Source organism: Aulostomus chinensis, chromosome 13, assembly GCF_037954235.1.
Source record: "Aulostomus chinensis isolate RoL2024-O1b breed Wild chromosome 13, RoL_Achi_v1.0, whole genome shotgun sequence".
Lineage (NCBI taxonomy): Eukaryota > Metazoa > Chordata > Actinopteri > Syngnathiformes > Aulostomidae > Aulostomus > Aulostomus chinensis.
This window is the reverse complement of record NC_141332.1, coordinates 24,442,996-24,462,022: the sequence shown is the minus strand read 5'-3', so window position 1 is coordinate 24,462,022 and position 19,027 is coordinate 24,442,996. Positions and strand designations below refer to the sequence as shown.

Genomic DNA, 19,027 nt, shown 5'->3' with positions numbered 1-19,027 from the left:
AGTCATTTGTACTCACCCTCAAGATGGAGAGCAGAAGAAGGAATGCTTATGATGCAGCTTTCAAGTTAAAGGCAATCAATCTGGCGGTTAAAGATGGAAATAGAGCTGCAGCACGTAAATTTGGCATAAACAAATCGATGGTGAGACGCTGGAGGCGGCAACATGACCCAATGCAAAAAGACGACAAAAGCTTTCAGAGGTCATAATAGCAGATGGCCGAAACTTGAAAACGCTCTGGAAGACTGGGTCAACACGCAGAGAACGGGCGGCCGAGGTGTTTCCGCCGTGCACCGCGGCTTATTTACCGGTGCGGCTTATACGTGTACAAAGTTGATTTTTTTCCCCTAAAATAAGCATCTGCGGCTTATATAACGGTGCGCTCTATCGTCCGGAATTTACGGTATGTTCATGGGGGACTTGAATGAATTATCCTTTTAACTTTTACAAATAAAGGATGAATATCAGGAGCCGAAAAACAGCAATTTGGAATCAGTCTGCTGCACCAAAGATTTACCCATTGAAGAGCATTTATAAATGTGCAGCCTTTCAGTCTTGTGTAATTAAATGTGTCACTACAAAAAAAGAATCATCCATATTTATTGCTTTATTTGTCCAAGAGAAGTACGCATGCTTGACGGTATAAACAGATGCAAACAGGAGGCTCCGCCTCCTCAGAGGAGAAGCAACTATTACCCAAGAAATCCCCTGTCACAGCACATTAGCTTGCCAGAGCCATTTGGTCAGGATGACTGCGGCTTATGTCAAGCTTGTTAGTGTTTAGCGCTGCTAACCAGAGGAGGACTTGATATATGGCTGGCAGTTCTTTGTACAACTCTACATACCATTCTCTGGATTTACTGTGAGGGACAGACGTGTACGGGGTATGAATAAAAATGGTGTTTGTTTCTCTTTTTTTTTTTTTTCTTTTTGCTTCTAAGTGGAGCTTGTATTTTTTCCCTAAATCAATCAATTCATGCGTTTTCTTACAGGCTGTGACAGGAAGATGCTTCGGTGACAAGGATTTCAGAGGGGGTTTGGAGAACGGGATACTACTGTGCGAGTAAGTTCTGACTATTTATTTTTAACTGAATTATGCATTGACATTGTCACCTGGTATCCCTTATTGTACCTATTTTTTTCAGATGGTTTAAAAATGGACATTTCCATAGCTGCGCGGTCATGTTGTTTGATGCAATGCTGTGATACTGTTTTGTGTGGTAACTTTAAAAACAGGGAAGTGGAAGTGCCATAATTTTAGTGTCAATAAATATTGGCGCTTATAGTAAATTTTCTGTCATTTGTCTTTTAATCGCAACCATAGATTTAAACTCAAAGGTTTCTTTCTCTCTCAACCTGCGCTCAGTATTGTCATGTCTTGACAGTGTCTGAGAAGTTAGAATAAATTGTGTGAACCCAAAAGAATAAGGTGTTATTCTGCATTAATTGGATGGTCATTAGTGGTCAGGTTTTCAACAGGTTTCTCTTGAGTGTTGCGGTTCAGTGGCCCGGTGTGTTGCCCAGTGACCAGTACAACACTTGTCTGTCCATTTGTAACGAGTTGAGGTGATGAAATGAGACTTGAAACACTCACACTTGAACTCTGTCTCTTTCACATTCTTTGCGGCGAGTTCAGTTAAATGTTTGAGTGTTGAAACCACCTTAACTGTGAATACTGACATTAGAATTTATTTAACAGTGCCTCCGCTGGTTTTGGATTTCCTGCAATGTAAGAGAACATTTATACTTACTGTAGTATTGCAGGTAGTTATGCATGACTCACATATTTAAAAAGCGAGCAAACATTATGTCAGGGATGAGATCTTACCTTAATAATTACGGTCAAGGTCAGTGCTGATATTGCCACAATCCGTAATCACAAACATCATGTAACTTAGCCAACAAAAAAATGACCACTTTCAGCTGGAGTTGAGCAATATAACAGCATACTCAGCAACAGTAGAAATATGTTTACAGGTAGTGATATGGCAGTACTGTTTCCACGTGGGCATGAGCTCATGGTGCATGCATCACACAACATAATAGTTGGCCAAAGATGGGAAGGGAGAGGGAAATTGTGATGCCTCCTAATGCTGTAATATCAACTGCCAAAAAAAACCCAGCGACCTCTGCATTTTTGGTTTGTATAGACAATCTAAAGAAAAATAATAATCAGTTTGTATTGCACGGTGATTTAAGATCGTTTCTGATTTAAATTTGCAAAGCAATAGCTTTGTCTTGAACTGTACTATTCTGCGATTTCAAATTGCATACTGTAATAGAAAATGGCTGTCCCACCCACCCCTAATTCCAGTTCTTCCAATGCGGAAAAGGGTTTTTTTCCCCCGTTTTTGGATAATTTTAGATGACATTTCCTTGGCCTTTGTCCTGGAGGAACAAAATATGGAGGCATTTCCTCTAGGATCAATTTTTTCAGCAGTGTTTTGTTGTACCTGGGTGGTCTGTGCATGCACATGTGACTAAAAGTTGATACCAGATATTATAATGTGACTGGCCAAATAAGCTGTACTTCTTTTTATTCAAAGTAACTTAAATCTTGTTTTCATATTAATATATTCAGGCAAAATTCATCTTTTTTTCTTCAGTAGCTTTTATATGACGTAACCTAGATAATCCACATCAATACCAGATATTTTTACGAGTAAAAAATAAGACACAGTTTTACTGCCTCTTCTATTTTTAATGTTTAAATGCAAAATTATGCATATTTATTCTGCAAAGCTATTTCATTTATTGCTGAAAACTGCATAACTGATTTATCGATGTCCAGAAATAAATTTGCAGTGTTCATTCATGCACTGTTTAAAAGGCAAATGTTAGGGAACCAAATCAAGACTTTCTACCTCATTGAATACAAAGTGAAAACTACCTATCATATCATCATACTTTGGAACGTCCAACCAATCTATTGATATTGATCTCTGAATTTTGTATCAGTTGGGTTGTGAGCTTTTTCACAGGATCTTAGAACTCTCACATGGAGAAGTTAATCATATCATCCCCACTTGAGTCGTTTTTCTGAAGAAAAGGCTAAAGTGCACTGCAACATTTTTTTCATGCAGGCACTTTTATAAAGAGTGGAAATACTGTCTTTGCTTGCTCGCTCCCTCCACCTACACACATTGTATGTAGCTCTGAGAGCAACCCTCTCCTGGGGCAGTTGGATGTTATTCTGGGAAATTTAAAGCAAAAGTTCTCTAACTGAAGTAGAAATGGATGAGGCAGGCTGAGGGGGAAAAAGGGTTTTCCAAATAGGAAAATTGCAGCACTTCATCACAAAATAACTGCTGGAATGTCATCAACATCACAGGGCCGCGGATATCTAATACCGCAAGACTATCCGAGGGTGGGTTTTTCCTCTACAGAGCTGAATCATTAAAGTGTTTCCTCTGATGAAAACACACACAAAAGATGAAACTGGAGAGACGGAGAGCGAGAGAGAGAACTTTGAAAGAGTTGCAGAAATGTACAATAACTTCCTAAAATATTCAGTTCAGTAAGTGATATTAGAGATCCTAGATGTCATAATTCTAAAGTAATGTGAAATGCACTGGAACTAGTCAACATTTCGCAGTGGGGGAGCAGCTCTGATTCTCAAATTAGAGTCATGATCTGTTTGGTTATTAACCTTCCAGACACCGCTGTGGGGCCCACATATATTTCTCTCTCCCTTTTGCCATGTTTTAATCTGTGCTTGTGATGCTTTCAATTTAGTATGATACAACTTCAGAAACATACATATAATCATATTAAGACATCTTTTTAAAAAAGCAACTCTTCCATGTATCGTATTTTCCGCACCATAAGGCACATTGGATTATAAGGCGCACCTTCAATGAATGGCCTGTTTTAAAACTGTTTTCATATAGAGGGCGCACCGCATTATAAGGCGCATAGAATAGAAACTACTGTAGTGGCTGGGGTTGCGTTATGCATCCACTAGATAGAGCTGCGCTAAAGGGAATGTCAACAAAACAGTCATAAGTCAGTCAGTCCAACTTTATTAATAGAATACAAACCAACGTTCTGACAACTCCGTTCACTCCCAAAACAAGTTAGTGCATTCACAATACGGTACCGTACATACCGGTAGCTGCGTGACTGATAGCCTTGAGTTTGAACTCTGCGTCGTAAGCGTGTGTCTTGAAAGGTGCCATTTTGGGGTCTTTATACACACACAAGTGGTGTGGGACTGGAATTCCCCTTTACCGTTTTTACCGCTGTTACTTTGGTGACGCCCCCTGGCTACGGTACCCATAATTAACCAATATTGATCCATATATAAGGTGCATCGGATTATAAAGTGCACTGTCGGTTTTTGAGAAAATTAAAGGCTTTTAGGTGCACCTTTATAGTGCAGAAAATACGGTAACCATTAACACCAGCTTGGATTTGTGCCTTTGTTTTTAGGTTACTGAGCTCCATTAAACCTGGATTGGTGAAGAAAATCAACAGACTTCCAACACCCATCGCTGGCCTGGTGAGTTGTCTGCCCTCATTTATTCGTTGCACCTAAATGTAGACATATTGCACACCGACGCTTTAAATTCCAAACACTATTTCTTCCTTTGTTTTCCCTGTAGTCACTGTGACTTCACAAAACTGTCGATGGTTTTCTGGCTATAACTTTAAACCTCACATGGCTTTGATAATTATGACATCCCAGACAAATGTTGAGTATTGTGAAATAATGGTGATGACGTTTTATTTTCAAAAGGTCCATGTTAGTGTGGCACCATATCCATGTTTTTTTGCCAAATTCAATGTTTTTTTTTTTTATTTATTCAATTCCTGCAGGCATTCATTCATTCCTTAAGTCTGCAGCACATACAGTATATTGTGAATCTGGATGAACATGAATGTAAACTGTAACTGTACTGGTTGTGGAGGCATAAACATCCCTTTGATCATCTTTTAGAGGGGTAATAGGGGTAAGCGTCACTCACAGTGGACCTGCAGCATTGTACAGTTTGAGGGGGTCAGGAGTTTTCTGTCTGACGGAATGACTTTCTGACATTTAGGCACAGCACAATCAGCTAAACGTTGTGTAAAGATATTCTTTGATTGTGTGTATAGGCAATTAAAGCAATATTAAAATCACCCACTGTTACTGTGTCAGTATTAAAGACTAAACCTGATTGAAACTTCAGACAGAAATTCAGAGACAGGGCCATGAAGGTGGTACAATGTAACTGTGTTTTTTCATGGCAGTGAAATACAGAAAGGACAAGGATTTAAAATGCTAAAGGTGAGTTTGTGGTTGATTCACATGGTTGGGTCAAATAGGGTTGCAGCTTCAGCCCCTGGGCCAGTGTTGTGGGGAATGTGATTAATGGTATGATTGAGGGGAGTGGATTCTTCAAGGCATATTCATCATGACTGCTACAACATGCAACTTTAAACGTTTAACCACATTTTCGATTCTGCAACAGTTAAAAGCCTTGTATGTATCAGCAGGTTGGCACAGTGCTGTCATTGTACGGCTGCCACGTGGTGTGTAAATTGGAATTATGGATCGGATACCTGTGCGCACTCCTAAAGCAGAAAGTTGGCTTCAAGGTTCGCAACCCAGTTGCATACCAGGTGCCTGATATCAAGTAAATCCCTATACATAATCTTTATTGCGGGTGCATGTCTGTTTCTGAGATTAATATACCTTTTGGAATTTAGAATTCTTTCAGCTTTCCAGATTTTCTCCATTGTCAGTGATAAACATCCATTGAACTTGTGCTCGATTGAGAATATGCCAAGGATCTGACACAGAGCAGGTGGAGGTGCTTTTCTTGCTGTCGCAGTTTGTTGATATCATTGGATTGATTCACCCAAGGCCACAAGAGTCATGGAAATAATCATGTGACGTGCAGATTTAATGGCTTTGACAACTTAACATGTCAGGTGTGTATATATAGGGTTTGATTACAGATACCTGCAGCTTCAAGATCTCAGTTTCACTTCTCACAGCCAAGCTGTCCATCAGCAGCCGTGTGAACCAGAGCCCTGAACCACTTAATTTTGGGCTACATGCATATAAATGCACTTAGTTTTTTTGTTTATATCACTGTTTAAAATGAAAACCAATCTTAATCCAGACACAAATGATTTTCAAAATAATAATCATGCATATTGGTCATACACGTGCCGGGGCGTTAGCAGGATGAAATGCAGAATTCAACAGCATGACAGCTGCTAACATGGACAGGGTGTTCAGTAACTCATGTAATTCCTTATCCATGTTGAATGAAGCACTGGTAGTCAAGGCTCATAAATACATTGACTGATATGTTTTCCTCCTGAAGGCTCTTGTTAGAAGGCCATGACGAATCAGGGATGGACACATCTGCTTTCCAAAAGTTTTCAAAGACCTAAAAACTCAGTTTGTGTGGGAATAGAAAAAGTAATGTTTAAAAACAATATCCTTGCACATGTGAACAGACTCCTTGTTTTTAACATTCTCTTGGTCACAAAATAAACATAACATAGCTTGACATGCAAATTGCCTTAACAGTGAGAGATGTTCTTTTCCAATTTGACATTTTCTTTGAGATATGCTTTTTATTATTTTTAATTTTCTGAGAAAACAAAACCTAATTCAGTTCTTCAAAGCTGAATATTGTGTATTGTTGTCTGTGGCTTTCGTAACCATTTCAGAAACACCTCGCCTCTCTGTTTGAACGACGGCCTGTGAATGTAAGCAGACCTGAACACAGATATATTTGAAGTTTATTGTAAAACAGTGGAACCCATTCATGCTGACCTTAGACCTTGATGTGGATGAAGAGGCCTTTCAGAACCAACGTGAAAACAGACTCATTGAAAGTTGACAGCATTGGAGATCATGCTACATATTCAGAAGTGGCATTGTGCCGATTTGTTTGACAAAATGGGTCTTTATCGTCATGACAGACTGAGTGACAAATAGTGCTTTATGAATATCTGGCTATAGCAATTAACTTTCTGACCTTTTTTGGTTTGAATCAGTGATTCCTTCCCATTCTCATCCTGCATTGTGATTATTTTCATCAACTAGACCGACTCGACGTGATAACCGAATGAAATTTCACTAATAGGCAGTGTTTATTGCTGTGGCTTCGTTGCTTTCATCAAATTGTAATCAAACTTAACTGCCCAATAATGATGGACTGACAACCAAGCTGAAAAACTAGGTGTCTCGTGAACATGCAAGTGACAAGAGTTTGGTGCGTGGAGGAAGTGCAAGGGGCACTGGGTATTTGGATCATTTAGATCACCGCATGGCATAACAAAGAAGTCTGGGTTGGGCTGAAATGACTTTCTTATCTCATAGCGGCTGCCAGTGAGCCTTTTCTGGCTTTTTACAAGTGGTGGGTAATCACCGCCAAGCACATTCCTTACAGCCCTATTTCCCACTGCAACAACAACAACTGATTATCCTGTTACAGCACTGAATAAATGTTCAGTTCAATGTTCATTTTCTGTGTTTTGTACCTGTATGTTATTCTCCAGGATTCGGGGATCTCGGCATGCTCTCACACCATAAATCCTCTAAAACGTGCTATGTTTCTGTCTTGTAACTTTACACAAATAACTATCAGCCTTGGCCGGAGGGTGAACTATGTCTGTTTCAACATTTTCAGGTTGCAGCTTAAATAAACTATTAGATACGACAGTTCTGATCATAAGTGAATGATATTCAATGTAATTCCACAATGAAAAATCACAGCTTTTGTTCTGATTATTTTCTCAACTTACCAACGTCATAGTGAGCTCTCACTGTTTTTCTTCTTTTCATTTTCACATTGTGAATTCATCAAGTGTCTATCAAACCCCACTGATTGATTACAATTACCCTAAAAGGGCAGGTGAAGGACTCAGAAATGCAGCATGATTATTACTTATTTGTTTAAAGGTGAAAGTGTGTCAACTATAGTTAACATCATGTTTACAGTAGCAATTTTACAATAATAGATTACAGGTGAAGAAGAAAAAAGCTTATTTGATACCTGTTTTTAAAAGAAAATGTAACTTTTGATATGTAGGTTTCAGAATTCTTACCCTCCTGTGGCTTTAGGGTTTTTCTTCCTCTTTGGCTGCGATTAGAGAGGTGAGAAACATGTAAACAAGGGGTCTGCTGTTATCTGGCCCGTCATAATAAAACAGACTACTCCCCCTTCCTCTTCCTGTTTGGGGGCTAATGGGAAAATGAGCCTCTGAGGAGTTTTGGCTGTTTTGTAATTAGAGTAGCTACCTCGGTGCTTTGGCAGTGCAGCCTCTGTGGCCCAGCGTTCATGGGCTACTCTGTTCCCAGCACCCTCTGCCTGCGTTGGCTGCTCCGTTGGTGTTTTACAGCATAAACAGACAAGCAGAATAGATTGCTTTACAAGTTCAGTGGTGATAAATAATCAAATCGTGACGTAAAACCCGTGCAATTACACCTTCAGGGATAGACGGATTTATTTTCATTGAGGGATTGAATGATTTATCTGAATCATGAAATAATTTAAATGCCTCTGGTATGATAAAATCTTAACCAAAAAAGCTACATCTTAACAGGAGCATTATGTGCAAAAGAAAATGAATAAATGTTACCATGGCTGTCGTTGTGTTCGGTAACTTTGTATTGAATGAAATCCAAGGAAAGTTAGTGGAACAAAAACAAACACATATATGCTGTATTTCTGTTATAGCCTGACTACCAGATCTATAAAGCTGATGTAGACTTCTTTTTAACATCAAGAGTGCACTCACACTTGGCCAGGTTGCTGGGTGGAGTGCTGAAGCATGACACACACACACACACACACACACACACACACACACACACACAGTACCATCAGAGGGGACAAATTTGCACCCCAAACTGTTGAGTACTCACCTTCGCCTTTCTCCTGTTTTTGTACCATTTTGGCTGCATCCTTGACAGTGGAAAAATAAGAGGAAATCTATCTCGTTGCAACCCAAGTGGGTTGTTTCCTCCCCCTGAGCAGCTGTCCTTTGGATTCCGTCAAGTTCTACGGTCACAGTTAGAAAAGCACCCTGCATTAATTGAATGAAACGCAACTAAGTCATGCACCCATCTGGTTGTAGTCCTTACTTTGTATCCGCAAATCAAATCTTTAACAAATTAACAATGCCAGACTGCACACAACGAGAGTAACGGATTAAAGACCCTCCTTAGCTTTACCGCTAAAATCTCCTTATCTAACTCAAAAGCATGAACACACATCCAGGCGTGCAACAGAGCCAGTTTTCACAAGCTAAATAAACAATAATCGTCTACCAATGACTCGTAGCTGCAGCAGTTTGTTTACTTTGTCTATGTTCCGTGCTGTAAAATACCGGCGCACCACAGACATGCCTGTCCAGACATCATTAAAGGAACATTTTTGATGGTTCCCCGAAGATATTTTTTCTTTCATTTAAATGATATGATATTATTTTTGGCTGCATAGAAGGATCATTAAAATTTGGTTTCAGATGGACATAAAGGAGAATGATCTCTCACTCAAAATAATTCTAAATCAAATGTTTGTAATTAAGTTCTCGACTAAATTCAGTGGTTCAGAAGAGGCCGTGGCTGTCTTTTAAAGATGAAAATCTCTGTGTCCACTCTTGTCCTTCTCAGACTGCAGCCTTTGCTAGGACTTCATAGTTTTAAAATAAAATGAATACTTATTGATCAGTCTTACTTCTTGCCAATATGCTTTCTGATCTAAAGCCTGAACATTGTACAACCGGAGGCTAAATTTGATGAAAGACTCAAAATCCTCTCTCCTTACCACAAGAGATTCCATTAATTTATCCCTTAAAGTTTTAAGTCACTTTTGATCCTGGTTTCTTAAAGGTACGCAGTGATCTTAATTTGATGCAGTCTTGTAGAATATAACTTCAGGTAGAGGTGTGTGTGTGTGTGTGTGTTCTTGTACTTGCTACATATTGAGGACTAGAATACTTATTTAACCAACAGAGTGAGGACATTTTAGATGGTCTTCACATCTTCAGAGGGCTGTTTGAAGGTCAAGTCTTGGTTTTAGTGTCGAGGTTAGAATCAGGTTCTGGTTAGGTTTAGGGTCGAGGTAAGGGTCAGGCAGTCAGTTGAGATCGTTAGGTCTAGTGTGAGGGGCTAGGGAATGTATTACGTCAATGAAAGTCCTCACAAAGATTTAGGTACAAGGGTGTGTGTGTGTGTGTGTGTGTGTGTGCGTGCGTGTCCCTGTGACTTTTATCCTCGGTGGAGTAGAACTGTCGAGGTGATTTCTGTGTTGGCTATCAACGAGGAGTTTGTGTGACAGGGGTGTTGTCCCAAAAAACAGGAAGGCATGGGGTGGGCTTTGAGTGACTGTGAGAACAAGTGTGATCCAGTGTGTGTTTATGCATGTGTATTCTTACACCAGCTTATGTGTACATATAAATAAGGCTCACAGTTGTGTGTGACTGCACTTTCAATCATGTATATTTAAAAAAGAACTTTGTCGGAATGTGTGGATATAATAGCATTGTATTTGTGTTTTGGTGTGTAAGAGATAAAGAGAGTGCTTGGGACAATCAGGGCGGAGAGGAAACGGTGACACCCTGAGATAGAGAGAGAGGGAAGGGCTTTGGCTGTGGCCCTCTGAACGATAGGAGGACCAAAACAAAGGGAGCGAGAACCTGGGAACTGGAGGAGAGCGAGGGTCAGGTTGCATGTAACAAAGAGCTGAGAGGAGAGAGAAGGAATACTGAGAAGATGGAGAGAGACTGAAGGAAGGGAAAAATGCAATGATCAAGAAAAGCAGGCGAAAGAGAGAAGATGAAAAGGAAGCCGAAGTAAAAGTGGAATAGTAAACGTAGGAACAGTCCAAGCAGTGTGAGAGCTGGCTGCAGAACCTGGTGGTGTCACATTTCTATCGAGCAGGTATCCTGATTTTCATTTTGTGCAGACTATGTTTCAGACACTGTCTGAGATAAAAACAAGGGTTTGCATGTGAATATATGTAGTTTTTAATCTTTATTGTGCAATCAAATAGATTTGCTATTAAAAAAATTGATTATTGTGAACCCAGAAGTTTTGTTTTCAAATCCAAAAGTTTTCATGCCATGGAAAAGGAGCCTTGTGTGCAGGACCTTTTGTCTTTATAGTCATGATTAGAGTGACTTGGCTTGATGTGGACCAGTAGAGACATGTGTTACACACTCCAAACAACATCACTAACAGTATTTTTCTGCTTAATTTTGATTGAACTGTAAATTGTTTTTCAAGTCCACTTTGTTTGATTGCACAATAAAGACGAGTAACTCCAAAAATATTTGTATCCATGACAAACACTGTGTAGTCATGAGCCAGAATTGTCTTTCTCCTTTTTACTCGGAAATGTGTGTTTACTGCAGTAGTTAAATGACAGATTGGGTTCAAGCCCTGTCCATAACAGATCCGACCTTGCTTTGCCTTCTGTCTCTGACACCAGCATTATTATCCTAAAGAGCATTTGTGTGTGCTTGTGCTCTGTGCAGGACAACTTGAGTGTGTTTTTACGTGGCTGTGAGGAGTTGGGACTGAAGGGCTCCCAGTTGTTTGACCCTGGAGACCTGCAGGACACGTCGACACGCCCCACCGCCAAGTAGGTCTCAAACATTAAGTGTAATATTACTGCTCTGTCTGTGATTACATACTCCAGTTCAAAACTTTAAACTTGGTGGACTCTAAAGTGTTAAGTACACAATTGTTGACTGTATGTTTCAAGATCAAGAACAATTTTTTTGACCTGACATGTTTAATATATGACAAAATTTTCATCACGTGAAAAGAATTTAAAGCCCCGAAATTGTCTTCCGACTTAATTACCAGCCAGTCGACTCCCTGCCCAGGTCATCAATCAGAGCAAACCTTGTAGAGCAAACATGATCTGATATGTGGCTCTGACAGAAAGAGGGTGCTCTTCTGCCAAAGCGAAATGATTAAAAGGCCTTTAGACCTTCAGGTAGATGGTAAAATACATGACAGCTGAATATAAAATTATGCTCTTAGTAGATTAAAAAAGAGTCACAGAGCAGCACTGTTTATTATTGATAGATTTTTATTTTTTGATTAAGAGTAGTGATTTTTTTGGTAGGATATTGGATGTATTTTTCGTACGAATGAAGGCTTGTATTTAATTAAGTGTATGGACTGTGTTTTGATACAGAACACCCCAGTAAATAGAAGACAATAGCTTGCCTTTATTACTGATTGTGTGCTTGTTTGTGTGTCACACTGTGTCAGTCGCCCACTCTGTCACTCCGTGCATAAGACAATCAACCAGTTCACTGCCAACACAAATAAGTAAAAGAGAGTTAATGGAGGTTTGTATGAGGCTGTCATGGAACAATAGCATATCTGTGAGACAGAACCAGTTTCTGTGCACATACAACAATTACCGAGCTATGACTCCTACTTTGTTGCTTGGTAACAAAGCCAGCTGCTTGTAGTTCTGCATTGATTGTGTATGCATGTGCGTGTGCTAGTTCAACAAGGTGTCAGTCACAGAGGGGTTATGAAGGCGGTGCTTTAGAGGACAGGGCTATACTTGCTGGTTTCAGAAGGAGCAGCCTGACTGGTTCTGTCAGGCATTCTTTGGAAGTAATGACATGTGTGTTTGTTTGCTTGCTCTACTTTCTGATCCGGTGCAAGTTTACAAGTATAAACATCCCTCTGTTGCGATGCCAGCTTCAGTTTTAATGGGGATGCTGTTGGGTTCAGTCTTTTTATATTTGCGTCTGCCACATTTCCCCAAAAAGGTCATTTGACCCGCAGGAAACGCCATCAAAAAGACTCCATCTCTGCCAGGTGTTAAATTGTGATTGATATCCAGACAAGACAGCTTTTTCTATATAGTAATTATAGAGCAGCTCGAGACCTGGCAACCTTGTGTGGCCATTTTGCCATATTAAATAAAAATCAGTGAAATGAATTCTATAAACAAAAGTAATGACAGTAGCAGTAGCACTGGACATTGAGAAAGATCGTGGATGTAGAAGATGGCTTCAACCATGGATCCTTAAACTGAGGCAAAAATCCCTCACTCATGGATATGGACATGTACCCAGGAAGTGGTTCAAGATAAGCCTGAGCCAGCGTCACCAAAAAGGAAAGTTTTTAGTCCACGCAACATAGAGACGGATTCCAGACTCTAACTGAAAGAAGTTTCCACAAGAGAGGAGCCTCTGCCTCCCACTGTACTATTGGAGAGTCTAGGAACCGATATTCACTGTTTTATTTGTTTAATTATTGAGCTGGTAAGGTTGGGTTCCCAATCCTTGCTTTTAGCCTCATCACATCAGTACATTTTCTTCAACTGAATCCAGTCTTTGAATTGTGGGGCCACTGCTGTTTTTCATGAGCAAGTCAAGCAAGTGTTGTGTAACAAAGATAGCAACTAGACAGACAGTACATTTGATGAATGCTCCCCACTGGAGTACAAGGCATGGACCACTGCAGTGGCTTATTGCAGTATATCAAACTGGAGGGTACTTGGACGGGTAAGGCCACATGACTTAAGATGTCAGTCAGATCAAACATTTAAAAAAATGCTATTTTTTTGCTGTGTGAAAGAGGTATGCCCCCAAATTTAATGGTTTCCTCTTCGTCCTTGGGCCGTGATCTATGTCTAAGGCAGCAAGTTTGGTAAAAAATTCAGCTTGATGGTTTCCGACGTGATGCCGTTAAACAAATAGAGAGTAGAAACCCATCGAAGCTTGGTTGGTGTGTTATCTTGCTCAGTGTCTATTTTCAAGATACTGAAAAAAAAAAACCCTGAATATTCTCTCTCATGTTGGCAAAGTCCACTGTTATTACAAACCTGAACAGGAACATTGATGTCATTGTTTTAGTGGCCGTCTGTTATTTCCAGTGCTTATGTAACTGCCTGTCATACAGACTTCTATTTTCTTGAAACTCGCGCTGGTGACAGGAAGCCCCGGAGTTTTTGGACAGGTGTTTACTCATCTATGAAACAACTTTGACAGACACAGCATAAAAGACAGGCAGTTTCTGGCAGGCTATGAGCTCAGTCTTGAAATATCTCCTTTTGTAAGTGTGTTGATGGAAACAGGTCGATTTTGTAGTTGTCACTCAGAGGTGAGGAGAGGAGGTGTTTGGGTTTCCTTTTAGCCGTACGGAAGCTTTGAAATGCTACGAGAAATGAAATGTCTTTTTCAGTTGGATAGGATTAATCCTCAACTGTCATACATGTTTTCAAGTCATCACTAGGGGGACCAAGCACTCATTAGCTATTAGACTTAAGTTCAATTAATGATGAATATTTCATGCTTTCCTCAAAAAGAAATCCACCTGGTCATATTAGCAGTAATGATTCTTCAACTACTCATTCAAGCTGTGTATCGTGATAAAGTGATATTTTTGTTGTTACTTATTTTTTACCCCACATGTTTTGGAGTGGATCGAGCAGTAGCTGGCTAGTTTGCTGCAAAAGTATGAATTAATAGTCGATGCAAATGGATGGACACTTTTGGTGCTTCATTTGATATCTTTTGACTTAACTGCAGTTTCAGCATCAAACCATGGCAGGAGCTAAAGTCATGTTTGTTTCCTTCTTGAGGGGAAACCAAGTGTATTGAAGTCAAGGACGGAAATCTCACGTTTTTGTTTTTGTTTTTTTATAATGGCACTCCTGCCATGTTGGACAGAATACATCAATGGGAACCACACAACATTTACAATACGACTGACGAGATGACCAAGGCGAAAGTATGGGAAACAAAGTGCCACCATGAGTTCCTTTTCATGTTGTCTCACATTTGAACATTCGTGTGTTTTGCATGCATTTTGCAGTCCAAAATGGTGCTTCAATGTCAGAATGAAGCAACCATTGAGGTTTCACTTCTATTCAATGAAAAGTTCTTCAGGAAAACTCCATGTTTGGGTCATTTGGCATTCAATACCCTTTGCTGTCATTGCCTCCACCGTAAGGCTTGGATGTCGAGATTAGTTAACTTCAGAAACCACCAACTTAACGTTTCCAAAAATGATTCTGCAATGATCATCACATCAATGCTAGTCACGTCCTGTTCATGCAACTTTAGCAGCCAGTGGCCTATTGCAGAGGTTTCCACTGACATGGGCCCAACTGTACATGTGGCCTAATACCTTGTGGAATCTGTTTGTGGTTCAGGTTGCTTCTACAAGACCCAGGAGAGACAAACAACTTGTCTCAATGTTTTAGACATTTGACAGAAACGACATGAGGAGGATTTACAGATCATCCCCTCCAGCTACCTTCACATCGCTCTTCTCCTGCTCTTTCACTCCTTTCTCTCTTGGGTCACTGCTGTCATGGAAAACCCACGCAACCGCAATTTGAGTGTCACTTGTGTTTTTAGTGAGTTTGTGCCCCAGAGGCACTCAAAACTACTGACAAATATTCTTTATCACATACACAATACTTTAAGGAATAAAGTCGGACAGAAAATGCACAATATTCTCTCCATTCCATTAAAAAAAAAAACATCATTCAGGTTTTGTGATGTTGTCTTGTCCTGCAACACTGTAATTCTATGATTCAAATCCAAGACATTAAAGCAACCTCCACCTCTCAGTGCACCACATGTATATGTGTGGACAAGGTAATGCAGTATATCATTCATGCTGGCCTGTTTCTTGATCCCAAATCTCTGCAGTGCAGTATAAGAACATCTGCTGATTGTATTCATCTCTTGGATATACGTTCAGGTCGCTATGGGTTTTTTTGCGAAAGGTTCTGTATTTTCCATATTCATGTGTGGAAACCACTTAGGCATGTAAATGTTATGCATGTGTTTTCTAGTCAGTGAGTTATTTTCCGTATGAAGTGGTCCCTTACTCAACCTGCATAGTTAATAGGACACTGCAGACTTGCACCACACTTGAGTGCAGCACCAGAATGAAGAAAGCACATCTCTCCCACCCTGGCTACCTTCCACTGACCCCCTTTCTAGAACTGTATGAATGCTGAGAGTGTATTGATCTGTCAGAAAGCTGGTGTTGGACAAGCACTTTGTAATATTGCAGTACATTAAAGCAAGGTGTCTGTCTTGAAGCTTTTTTGGTCATAAGCCAGGCTTGAGCCTGAGGGTGACTGTGCTCCTCCGTCAGTGTATGCCAACTCACACCGGTGAGTGTGTTAGTCTACTTCACAACTGTTTTAAGAACATTTACTGCCTTATTTTTAGTGGAATTTTATTTCATGCATGATATGCATTTTACATATTTTTATGTTTCCTCATTACAATTTATTACCAATTGTATACGTGATCTGGTCCAGCAACATCCGTGGGCCGGAGCATGATATTTCCATGTGGGTTCTCTGTCTTTCTGCCCATTCTCATCAACATGATCTCTCAAGAACATCCACTGGACTCAAGGATGAGCTGGAAACATGTTGGTGGTCAAAGATCAAGGTCATGGTCATCTCACATGAACGTGATATCTCAGGAACACATTGAGGACATTTCCTTAATGTGTCTTTTTCAAGCATGGTACAATTATTCACTCGGGGAGGATGAAATAATTGGTTTTAATGGTTAAAGGTCAAAGGTCACTGTGAATGCAAAAATAACAATTTAAGCCATAACTCAAGCATGCATGCATGTGCTAATAGTTCTGACCAAATTTCACATAAATATGTGAATAGCATAAAATGCAATTGTTGATATCCAAAGGTCAACTTTAGTGTGTCATCATAGTGTTCCAAATAAACACTTTTTGAATTATGTTTCCTTAAACTCTGCACCACATATACAGTACATTGTATTATTTTTAGTGTAATTTGCAACTGAGCTGGTTGGAAGGGTAATTCTATTTTTTTGTTTGAGTCTTTGATGCAACGTTGCTTTTTTTTTGCGATTTTATTGATCCATAATGAAGGAGTGACTCATTCACTCATTTTAGAATAATTTAGATTGTTATATTTCATATGCTTTGAATGTTGAAAGTCACAGTGTTGGCAGATTTAGTTGAGTAAAAGCCATTAGAAGAAACTAAAACATCATCTGTTGTTCTGCCTTTTGTTTGAGTGTGTCTTTCTGACGCTTCTGCCTTTCTCTGTTTAAAAGTATCTATTTCCGAAACACAAGTGGGTTCTGGGGTCAGTTTTACTACCGCCTCATTCAGCAATCTATTTTTAGCCTCCAGTGGTAATCCTCAAGAACCACATCTTCTCATTTTAGCAACATCTGTGGTGCTAAGTGGCTACTGCTGTGGCGGTTTTTGCACTGCACCTCCCAGAGATCCTTTGGCAGTCAAACCATCTGTCCACCGCTGGCTTTTTATGCATTATTTCAGATCAAGAAGGAATTGTCTCTGTTATTAGCTCTGATGCAGAATAGCAACTGTATAGATGCGTTTTCAATCCCGACATGCTAAAACTGAATTTTATAGTTTGAACCTGCTACTGTCAGGCATGCAGTAGATGTAAGTATGAAGGGTTAACTATTGCCACCTCAGCCTGTGTTGGCTACTGCCACTGTAGATTCTTGTTTGTGTTGTAACTTTGGTTGTTCCTCCTGTTTCGCGTGGGTGTGTGGGAGCTGCTGAGTTTTAAATGCATCTGCTGTTATTTTTCATGCAAGAATATGACCAGAACCCTCTCTCTCTCTTGCTCTCTCTAGGGGAAGTGACTGCAGCCGAAAGCTAAAGAATGTAAGTGATGCCTCTGGATTTTTTGTTGTTTACATGCTAAATATACGCTTCGCAAAGAAACTGTGATTATGGCCTGGTGTTTCCGTGTTTGTGCTGTGGATGTCATTCTTTTCTTACAACTGCACATATCATGTCCAGTTGCATTACATTAAATCTATTAGCTCTACTTGTTTTGACCAGTGTCAGGGCTGACATGAGAGGGAAATGTTTTTATTGAGGGGATGTAAATGTCTCCTTTTTTCATGTTAATATCGCATAAATCAGAACTACTGTTAAAACCCATGAAGGTCTATTCTAAGCATGTTTAGAATATTGAATGTCATGTTAATAAAGTCTTCTGTCCTGGCAACTGAAGTGGACATTTTTATCTCAAAATTTAGGAAAAAACTCCCTTTGAGAAAACATGAAAGCATATTTTTTCATGAAATTTTACTGCTTTGGCAAACCATTTTGACCCAGAACAGCCTGTTATTATTTGAGTGATGTGCCATTCATTCTCAGTCTTTGAGATCCATTGCTGGCCTTGAGGATCGTCTTGATAGCACTAATGTGACGCCAAGAGAGAGATGTATAGTCACTGCATCATATTGCCACATTTTGCTCCGCACTTTTTCAACCACTAACTTACAATTAACCAATGAATGGAAATATAGAAGCCGATTATGTTTCTATTTTTAATCAGTTTTAATAAGAGGAGTGTTTGCCTGGTCTCTACATGGTGCGAGCTGTGCCTGCTGCCATAGAGCAGCCTGGTCATGGTGTTCCATGGAGGGTCCTGGGGCCTACTGAAGTGAATAGGTTTTCTGTAGCCTGAAACAACACGCGTAAAGGAACCACTGTAGGATAACAAATGAAAGTGGACCATTTCATTTAAAAAAACAAACAAACAAAAAAACCTCTTGACCATGATCTATACTCACAATCCACAGCCCTGTGCTCAGCTACTCTTCACTGGCAGTGCCGGTCTAATCATCGACTGTAACTGACAATTGATAATGTCTGTAAAGGGCTCCCGCTACAACATCATTTGGCTAGGGAATCTCTTTGGACCAGGCTTGAATCAGGAGACACTCCTGTAACTGTCAAAAAGGGGCAAACCAGACCCAGAATCTGCCCCTCTATACTCTTGTGTTGGAGCCTCTTTAGCTAGCTAACCTAGCTGTTGTTGTCAGCCCTGGGAGGGCAGAACTGTGCACCTCCTGAAAGTAAACTATCACTTGCCATTTTAGCCACACTTTATTTTTACTTAAATATATAAATGCATGTAAAACACTCAGATAAACTCACAATGTTCCACTCTTTCCTCTCTCCCCACATATTCTACCAGATTTAGTTTTTTAATTCATCGTTGGTTCTTGATTAAATTCTGCTTTGTCACTCTTG

General features: G+C 39.9%; 1 protein-coding gene across 3 annotated transcripts in view; it reads left to right on the top strand.

The window, feature by feature from the left end:
- LOC147251485 (LIM and calponin homology domains-containing protein 1-like) overlaps window positions 1-19,027 on the top strand; it is an 85,623-nt gene that overhangs the window by 29,578 nt on the left and 37,018 nt on the right. For all 3 annotated transcript variants that reach the window (XM_086222252.1, XM_086222253.1, XM_086222254.1), the window contains exons 4-7: window positions 990-1,060; window positions 4,429-4,498; window positions 11,485-11,591; window positions 17,614-17,644. In XM_086222252.1, the coding sequence (XP_086078378.1) occupies window positions 990-1,060; window positions 4,429-4,498; window positions 11,485-11,591; window positions 17,614-17,644 (279 nt within the window). The remainder of the gene's footprint in view (window positions 1-989; window positions 1,061-4,428; window positions 4,499-11,484; window positions 11,592-17,613; window positions 17,645-19,027) is intronic.